The 10,367-nt window shown below is 34.1% G+C and overlaps 1 protein-coding gene across 1 annotated transcript; it reads left to right on the top strand.

The window, feature by feature from the left end:
* The first annotated feature begins 454 nt into the window (after positions 1-454).
* LOC149889971 (zinc finger MYM-type protein 1-like) lies at positions 455-2,683 on the top strand. Its single transcript, XM_090085203.1, has one exon. It carries the CDS (start codon positions 455-457, stop codon positions 2,681-2,683), a length of 2,229 nt encoding a protein of 742 aa, XP_089941329.1.
* Positions 2,684-10,367: the final 7,684 nt, after the last annotated feature.

The raw sequence follows: 10,367 nt of genomic DNA, 5'->3' as shown, positions 1-10,367 counted from the left end.
AATAATAAAAAAAAAAGAAATCGAATTAAAATAACAAAGTTCTTACGCAATTTGCGTAGTTTATTTGTTTTCGTAACGCAAACAAATAAATTTCGAACAAACGAAGAAAGAATTGGATACAGTGATCAAATTTTTTAAATTATTTTTTAATGTGTCATTTTCATTTACTTTTTTATGCTGTTGTTTTTTTGTTTGTTGGCAAAATATTTCTTGCTTGTATTGTATTTCTATTTATTTTTTTCCAATTTATTGTGTTATATTCATTTTAATAATACTACTACCTTGTGTTTTTTGCTAGCTAAATGTTGATTATTATAAGGAACATATTACTCTTCCTCAGGAACCTATTACTCTTACACAGGAACATATTACTCTTCCTCAACCGGTAGTGGCACCAAGTGAAACCGATTGTGATGCAAGACAGCAACAAGATGTTGATGCATGCAATGGAAACATGCAGAAAACGTCAGAGGTTATGATTGGAGATAAATCATCAGAATGTAAAAATGATAACGGTAACTCAGTTTTCGATGTTGGACTTTATATTCAGGCAACAGCTAGAATTAATGATGATCTCAAGTATCATATACTTACCAAGCCATTCAAGCCCCATGAAACTTATGATTTTAAAAAAGATGTGCCAGAACATGAAGCTGGAAAGCGACGGTTTAGACATGCATGGTTGGTTCAATATGCTCCTTGGCTGGCGTACTCTTTAAAACTTAAAGGTGCTGTTTGTATATATTGCATTCTTTTCCCACAAAAGGTACATCGAGGTTTTCAAGGTGCATTTATTACTACAGCCTTAAGAAAATATAAGGATTTTAACGAATGTGCTCGAAATCACATGTCATCGTCATGGCATATGTGTTCTCAACAAGATGCTGAAAACTTCATGGCAGTAAGAAGAAATCCAAACAAGGAAATTGTATGTCAACTTGATGATTCTGTAAAACGCATTGTTGAAGCAAACAGACAGAAGCTCTTTTCTATCCTTTCAACGATTTTGTTGTGTGGAACAAATGATTTGGCTCTGCGAGGGAAGGAAGGAAGTAAAGGAAATATGCATCAGCTATTGAACTTTCGAATTGAGGCTGGTGATAAGATTATAAAAAATCACCTTGATACTGCTGCAAAGAATGCAAAATATACATCACATCAAACCGAAAAAGAATTGATCAAAATATCTGAACAGATTCTGGTAAATGATATTGTGTCAGCTGCAAATAACTCCATTGGATTCTCAGTATTAGCTGATGAAACAGCCGATATTTCAGGGAGAGAACAACTATCCATTGGAATACGCTTTGTCTACCCAACAAAAGAGCAAATGATTCGGGAAGAATTCCTTGGATTTGTTCCACTGAACGACATGTCTGCAGCTTCAATTTCCGACGCCATATTAAGCAAGTGTTTATCATTAGGTCTCAATTTAGATCGTCTGTTAGGTCAAGGATATAATGGTTGCTCAACCATGGCAGGAAAGGATAACGGCGTCCAATCAAGAATTAGAATGAAATATTCAAAGGCAGCTTTTGTTCATTGCTCATCACATAGACTGAACTTGGTTGTAAATGATCTGAGTGCACTTCCGCAAATTCGCAATACAATTGGTACTATCAAGTCAATTATTGCATTCTTCCGTGAAAGTCCTAAGAGAAGGTCAATGATACCCAACGTTCCTCTTCTCTGCGAGACTCGATGGACTGCAAAGTATAAGAGCATACGAGTGTTTTGTGATAATTTTGACCAAATATTTACGCAGTTGGATGTGTTATCTAATGAAGCAACCGGAAACACACGTCAATTGGCACATCAGTTGTTGTTAGCATCCAGCTCAACAACTTTTTTATTTGGACTAATTATCATTTCAGTTTACTCAGCTCTCCTGGAACTCTGTACTCAAGCACTTCAATCCATTCAACTAGACCTTCCACAAGTACAGAGACACATTCACGAATTGCTCTTGGTTATAAATCTACACCGTAACAAGGCAGATATGCATTTCAGTGAAGATATCTACAAGAGAGTGATCCAGTTGTCTGGAAAGTTGTACATTCAACTAACACCACCAAGGCAATGTTCAAGGCAGTTATACCGAAACAATTGTGGAGCAACGGATACAAATGTCGAGGAATACTTTCGCCAGGCTATGTATATCCCTTATCTCGATTCATTAATCGATTCGCTTCAAACGCGGTTCTCAGAAGATAACATTGCTCAATTTAATCTTTGTTTTCTTCATTCTGCGAAGATGAGAACTTTAACTCGTGAAAAATTTATTGAGAAAATGTCAACTGTCAATGAAGTATACAAAATTGATAACTTTAAACTCGATAGTGTAATTTGGTTTGATTTTTGGGCCATTCAATCTTTTAAAAACACAATAAACGAATTCACAGATTTACTACTAAGGACTGTGTTCTACCCTGCTGTTTGTGAAGCTTTGCTCATTTTAATAACACTGCCAACAACAACATGTACTGTAGAAAGATCATTTAGTACATTGCGGCGCGTGAAGACTTGGCTACGATCAACCATGTTCAATGAGCGTTTGTGTGGGCTTTGCATGCTGAGCGCGCATCGTGAAAAAATACGCTCCAGAAAACCTGAGTTTATGGAACAAATTGTAAATAAGTTTGGCAGTGAACGCAGACGACTACAATTTCTATTTACTGAATAACAATGATTTAATCCTTGTGTTTTTATTTTTACATTTTCTTTAATTTTTTGTTGTCACTGGTCTGATAAAATGACTTGATTAATTAATGCATTTATGTTGTTTTTGAAATATCACTGTTGAATTTTATTTTGCCCCCCCCCCTTGTAAAAAATCCTGCCGGCGCCCATGTACCGAAGAACTAAAAACAGTATACAAGCGTCAAATGTCGAGGTTGAAAGCTATTTTTAGAAAAATGTGGTCGTCTTCATCCAGAACTCATAAAATATTTATTAAGAAGCATGGCCCTTGGCTGCAAGGGAGTTTTCAAATACCGGGTACCCCATCCACTCCATCATCAGCAGGACGACCAAGAAAAAGTTTTGTCGATTCTAGTGAACGTTCAAAGAGGAGAAAAACAGAACAGCTCAGGAAAGATGTGGAACCAGAAGCTATTGTTTTTGCAGCTGAAACTTGTTTGACAACAAGTGACAAAAGAAGTGCTGCAACCGTCCTCAAAGATCTTAAAACATCTCCCAAACGAGCGGGAAAGTATAAAAAAGCCTATCGCAGCAGTCTTGAACCTACAAAAAAATCATTAACACCGTTAGAGGCTCTTTTAATATTTACTGACGCAGGCCTAACAAAATCTCAATATGAAATCGTACGTACAAGTGACAAGAAGCAATGGCCCTGCTACAGTATTTTGGTCGAAGAAAAAAAAAAATTGTTTTCCTGATCCTGATTCGTTCACAGTCACAGAAAGTTTAGCTGAAGTAGACTTACAAAGTCTGTTAAACCATACTGCCGAAAGATTGGTGTTGTATTTAGAAGAAGTTATCAAGACTCTAACGAAAAGTGGGCGTAAACATATGAAATTATCTACGAAATGGGGTTGTGATGGCTCCCAGCAGACACAGTTTAATCAAAAGTTTGAGGATGACTCTAATTCTGATGCCAGTATATTTCAATGCTCAATGGTTCCATTACAGCTAACTTGTGGAGTAAATAAAAAGGTTATCTGGCAAAACCCTACACCATCGTCTCCAAGGTTTTGCAGGCCAATTCGAAAAAAAGAAGCTGCTGATGTAATAGCTGAAGAAATTGCTTACATGGAAAACAAAATTGCAGGCTTGAAACCAACTCAACTTCAAGACATAGCAGTAGAACATGTGATGATGTTAACTATGAATGACGGAAAAGTCTGTAACGCAGCAACCACCACTGGTTGAAGATGAGAATAAACTCATCTCAGATAGGAAAAAGAAAATTCAAGATGAATTCAAGAGCAAAATGGGCATTCTTGTCGGCATACCTAAGGTTGGATTTGGGAATACCAATAACGGCAACACAAGCAGAAGATTCTTCAACGACCCGGAAACATCTGCAGATATCACTGGAGCAGACTTCCGTTTAATTTCCAGAATGAAAATTATCCTAGAAGTAATTTCCAGTGGCCACAAGATTGATGTAGAAAAGTTCAGACAGTATACTTTGGATACTGCCTAAATTGTAACTAAGATATCATCAATAGGTTATTGTTAACATCCGACCCTCTGTTGTCCAGCATTGGGAAAAAGAAACACAAACTTACAAAGCCTTTTTCAAAAGAAGCTGTGGAATTGCTTCTTCCTGGAGAAGTCCAAGATTCCGACACTGAAAACAACGAAAATGAAGAATGTTCTGACAATGACGAAGTGGAATCTAATTAAATATCAAAATATAGTATGTTATTTACCATAATAAAGTTTGAAAAATAATATATCTTTTATTTCCTCAAATCCTATTGAATAGAATAAAATGTAATCCCTAAAGTACCCATCTTTCCCTTATATTGAACGCCACTGGCTTGGATTTGTACAAAAAACATTTAATTTACAATTTCTTGTCATATGGTAAAGTTTTCAGCTGTTAAAATGAGAGAAATAATTTTGGCCAGCTAAAATCGTCAAATACTCCTACGTGCAGCGTTGGGTGCACATCAAGTTAGCCGATCAACAATTAGCAAGCTTATGAAGAAAAAACATCTCAATTCATACCTTGCAACAAAGAAGCCACTATTAAGTATCAAAGACCGTCTCAAGCGAAGAAAATGGTACAAAGAGAGAGCTGCATGGACTGTAGAGCGATGGAGAAAAGTAATTTTCTCGGACGAGTCAAATTTTGAACTTATTAATCGCAAGAAAAGGGTTGTCGTGAGGAGATACAAAAACGAAAAGTATAATCCTCGTTTTATCATGTCAAGAGTTCAAGGAGGAGGAGGTTAAATTGGCATTTGGGGCTGCATTGCTGGATCTAGCAATAGACTGGCGCATATTACACTGATCGCCTTAAACAACATCGATATAGAGAGATATTAGAAGATTATTTAAAGCCATCAATGGACGTTTTCAAGGCTGACTCCACCTGGCAATTTCAACAAGATAACGCTCCTTGCCACACATTTAGATCCTATTGAGAATCTTTGGAGTTGGATGAACTGCAAATTACAAAGAAGCAAGCCCACTAACTTGGTGCAGCTCAAAACGCAAATGCAAGAGTTGTGGAATACCGTGTCACAAGAATTAATCAGAAAATTTATATGATTCTATGCCGCGTAGAGTCTTGGCATGCCTTAAAAACAAAGGTAGTCACATAAAATATTAAACTTTCTTAGAATCTTTGAAAAACTGTAAGTGCGCTAATATTTTTGCACACTTTTTTTAATATTAAATTCAAGATAATAATAAAAAAATATCTTTTATATATTTGACAATTTGTAATTCTGCTTTATTTTATAAGTTAAAAAACAATTATCAATCAGCCTTTTATTGCTTTTGAATTGCACTCATTTGAAGTTCACATAGGTAAAAAAAATATGAGTGCGCTAATACTTTCTGGAAGCACTGTAAATGTTGAGATGATTATAGCACCTTAGTCTGAATAACACGGGCCGATTAGGTCGTTTTTATGAACAAACTTATGTACTTCTTTGCTCTAGTACCCAGAGTACTTTAAAATGCATCTATTTATAAAAAACCAAGAATCGTTTAAGTACTTAACAATAATATGTTAATTAGGATGGACCGAAAAAAAAATTTAAAATTAAATACCGTAAAAAAGTTGCATATTTGGTAGACAAAAAATCTTGCATGGTGCAAAAAAACAAACATCGATTTATATTATTATTGACGAGCTTATGCTTTAAGTTAGCCAAAATACGGAACAGTCAACCTATTTTATGATAACCTTGAACATTTTAAAATTAGTATCTTCACGAATGTAATCGCTCAAATTCTTATGAATTAGAAGCACAGAAAAATATGTTTAATAAATATTTAAATCATCAAATCCAGTGACGCTTTGCCTTCAAAATTCATTAAATTATGAAAAAATTTCTAAGTAAAAATTAATTTTCATTTTTGTTTTTTTGCTATTTTTGTTTTCGTTATTGAATAAAAGATTAAATATTTAAAAAGAAATTATTTTAGACTGATTTTTTGATTTGAAATATATTGGGGAAACTGTTACAATCGGTATTTTGCCATCTCTATTTCAATTAACTTCTGTTCCAGCATCTGTTTTAATACTAGATAGTAAATAAACCGGTCTAATATCTTTCAGAAAGACAATCTGTGAAAGCTAAGTAGTCATGAAAGACTTCCAGCAATTGACTTCAAGAGTAAATTGTAAAAGGAATTTGGTTATACAAGATCCTGGTCCCTTGTCACACTTGAGGTGGCTGACAGCAGCAAGTCAGACTCTAATATTGTATTTTAGTGAAGAAACTTCCAAAGTTAAACTTAAGGAAATGATTTTATTCATTTTGAAGTTATACACAACCAACCATTTTGTAATTTAGTATTAAAACAAGTAAATGATTTACAGAGGGACCATGACTTTACAGAGGAACCTTGCACTATTCACTAAAGCTAAGAAAACATATATTCAAAAGCATCATCAAGTAGCTGATGGCATCATCAGGTAACAAATAGCATTTCCATTATTGTTAACAACCTCAGTACATTTATAAAGGTCAGACTCGATAGGTTTGTCCATTTAAACTTATTTTATTTGTGACCAGACAGTTTGAGGTTCCTGATACAATTTCTGAATCTACCATACAAATGTACTTTATCATCAAGGATTTCCATAAATTCTCAATAGTATTTAGGCCAGAAAGTCATATAGACCAATATATTATAGCAATTAAATTTATGTCAAAACATGATTTAATGAAGATCATTATCCTGTTCGAATGCCCACAGTAGAGGTATATTTTTATCTACAAAAGGTATCTGATTCTCCAGAACTGAATTGTTTGTGTATTTGTCCATGATAACTTTTATATGATAGAGAGGTCCCAATCCAGAAAACCCTAAAAAGCATCCCAAACCAACAAGCCTTTGCCAGCCCCATGTTTCATGGTTTCAATAGTGTTTTAACCGATTGTCAACTGGTCTTCTCACATTTCGATTGGTTGTTACTTTTTGAGCTTCACGATGAACAAAGTGAATATGGCCTTGAAAAAGCCAAGACAACCAAATATTCTAAAAAACACCACAGCTATCATTATTACAGGTATAATCTCAACCGTCTCAAGCCATTATATAGGGCTCTTTCTTTCAAGAAAGCTTCATGCTAAAATTTCCCATAAACTAGGGCATCAATCATACTTATGTCTGTCAAAACCTTTCTCTCTAAATAATTTTTTGAAAAGAAAGATTTTGATGGAATAGATTTCCTTTGCCATCTACCTGGCGTGCTACAAGGCTCCAAGTGCTCCAGTTTGCACTTTCTCTTTTGTGCAATCAAAAATAATATGAGGCACAATAGTAGAAGCTCACCATGGTCTTGGCGTTGGTTTTTTTACAATTTGTAACCATTTTATCACAGAGATTAGTTATGAACCCACTGAAGAGTGTTTCATCAGCAGCGTCATATTTGCTTTGGTCAAAAGTTGGGCATTCTTTTTGAAATTTTTAAAATAAGCTTACATCAGGTTTATTCAAAATTACAAGTTATCTGGATACAAATACGCCGGAAAGAATCTACACAAGGTCTTTCTTGAGAGCTTCTCAATAATTGAGCTTCTGATTTCAAGCCAGTGTTTGAGTTTATTTTATCAAACACAATCCCACATATTTTGTCTTTAGGATGCCAATTATCCAATCGTTAAAGGCAGGCACTAGCTTGCTCGTCAACTGTTCCCCTTATCATTAAAGTTGTTCAACTTTGCATCACCTCTAAATTTTACAGAAGCTATCTTATTTTTTGATTAAGGGCTCCACTCATGTATAGAAAAATAGGGCAATTATCATCCAAATTGTTGTTAAAAACAAAAAAACTCGAACACAGTAATTTGGATCGGTCTAATGTGTGTCTGTCTTTTTGCGTATGTGCGTGCGTGCACGCGCGAGTGTGTGTGTGTACATAAACCAATGACGAAGTGGAAGTGGAAGTGGAAAACTTTTATAATGTAGTGCAAATTGTTATCAACACTTCAAACTGATTCGATAAATGGAGTCTGAAAAAAACAAGCGATATGATGATACAAAATTTTCATATCTTTGAAAACTAAATCCACTTGCAGAGTTAGTTTAATGAAGCATATTAATGTTTTCTTATTTTATTCATTTCTTGAAATGAATGAATCTCATCTGGAATGGTAGAATATCGCTTAGTTAGTTGTTTACGAAAGTTAGAAACTTTAGACAAAAGATGAAATGCAAACTTCTTCAGAATATATGAATAGATCAGGGTGTTCATGTTTTAAAGTAACTCGTTTTCTATATTTTCCATTTTCCATAATCAAAGTGATTCATACATATAACCTGAATCCTTAATTCGTTTGCAATTTTTTCTCTTTAGAAATTTAATCCATTTTTCTTCTAAATTAGTATCTTTTAAGAAACTAAAAACAGCTTTACTTGCAAAAAGAGAACTAGATTCACTTTTCTAAAATTTGAAGCAAGTTCGACATTAACCATTTGGCACTATTCAACTTTCTCCCCCCCCTGCCCCCTTTTTTTTCCCCCTCTTCTCCTCTTCACCCCCTCCCCTGCCTTCTAAATTTTTATGCTTTATAGCCACTGACAATAAACCATTTAGCGCTACTTAACTTTCTTCTAAGTTGTGCTAATCCTATCATGCTTGTGAGAATCCTACTGCGTTTAATTACACTGGTCAACGAAGAACTTTCTTTAGAAATAATTTTATGTTTAATTTTAAAATTACCAATTTTTTTATCTCTCTTATTTCATTTCTTCTATGATTTCAAACCTATTTTTTTTATTTTTTTTTTTTATCAACTAATTTTTTTGAATTATTAAATATTTCTTATTTTCATAAAGAGTTTGTATTACCAATATTTTATTAATAATGTTTATTGTTCTTCGGACTTGCAGATTGATAAAATATTACTTTATTTCAGTTTTCCTTTTAAACTTAATAGGAGAAGAACGAAAATTCATCAAGATGATCCGTAAATCCAAAAATAACCTAGACAGATTCTGCTACATTTACGGTCAATTTACTTCCAAACCTCAGCAAAGAGCAAAAAACAACTAACACAAAGAAGCTGTATGGAATCTACTTCGTATGTCATTTAGGGAATCAGGATAAACCATACAACATATTATGTGTGTTCAGTTTGTTCAACTGGATTGCAAGATTGGTTAAAAAAAAGAATCCTCCATGCCATTTGGTGCTCTAATGATTTTGAGGGAGCCATTTTTCAATTGTAAACATCTCCGGTATTTTTGGTAAGAATAAACAATCAATACAGTACCCTAATTTGGATTCAGCTAGAAGACCAGCAAAACATCAAACAATCCAAAGTACAACTACACTCGCACTGATTTAGAACCAAAACTGTTCAATCAAATGAAGTTAAATGACCTCATTAGAAACCTAAATCTGTCTAAAAAAAAGTCGGAATTTCTTGCATCCAGATTAAAAGAAAACAACAGACTACAGCGAGATGTCAAGATATCATAATACATAAAAAGAAACTTTGTGCTTCTGTCATGATATTCCGGGACTCTTTTCTTCAATGGGCCAACAGTTCAATACTTTTGAATGACGTCTTTTTATTGATTCTTCCCAAAGGAGTCTCAAAACAGTTTTACTGTATGATGGTAATATATTGCCTTCTATACCTGTTACACATTCAGTTCATTTAAATGAAACTTATAAAATTATGGAAATTTTAATGAAGGCAATTAAAAAATAAAAGCTACAACTTTACTGTACCTTTCGTATTTAATTGCCTTCAATAAAATTTCAACCTCAAAGTTATTGGAATGCTGATGGGAATGCAGCCTGGATTTACAAGACGCTTCTGCTTTTTTTGTCTATGGCACAGAAGAGATGAACAACATTATTCAAAAACTGACTGGTAGCTTAGAGCAACCTATGTTCCTGGAGAAACCAGCGTCCAAGTTGATCTACAAAAAATGTATTTGCCCCCTCTTCATATTAGGCTTTGCTTAACTAAAGTCTTTGGGAAAGGAAAAAAATGGAATGGGAAAAAAAGAATCTGCAGACTATTAGTATCGTGCTTTAAATTTTCTAAAAGTTTGCGCAGCAAAGCTAAATGAAGGAATTTTTGTAGGCCCACAAATTCGAGAAGTTTTGAAAGATGACCAATTTTAAAATGCCCAAGTTCCAACTGAGAAAAATATAAATTTTAATTCTTTATGCATAACTTTGTTTAATTTGAGTAAAT

Source organism: Hydra viridissima, unplaced genomic scaffold, assembly GCF_058129835.1.
Source record: "Hydra viridissima isolate aposymbiotic clone 2 unplaced genomic scaffold, HvirCarnegie_v1 scaffold_4, whole genome shotgun sequence".
NCBI classification, from domain to species: domain Eukaryota; kingdom Metazoa; phylum Cnidaria; class Hydrozoa; order Anthoathecata; family Hydridae; genus Hydra; species Hydra viridissima.
Note: the sequence above shows the minus strand (reverse complement) of the source record. Positions and strands in the feature narration are given on the sequence as shown.

What these genes read in the sequence shown, in the direction of transcription:
- LOC149889971 (XM_090085203.1), top strand. Translation starts at nt 455, where the DNA reads ATGCAGAAAACGTCAGAGGTTATGATTGGAGATAAATCATCAGAATGT.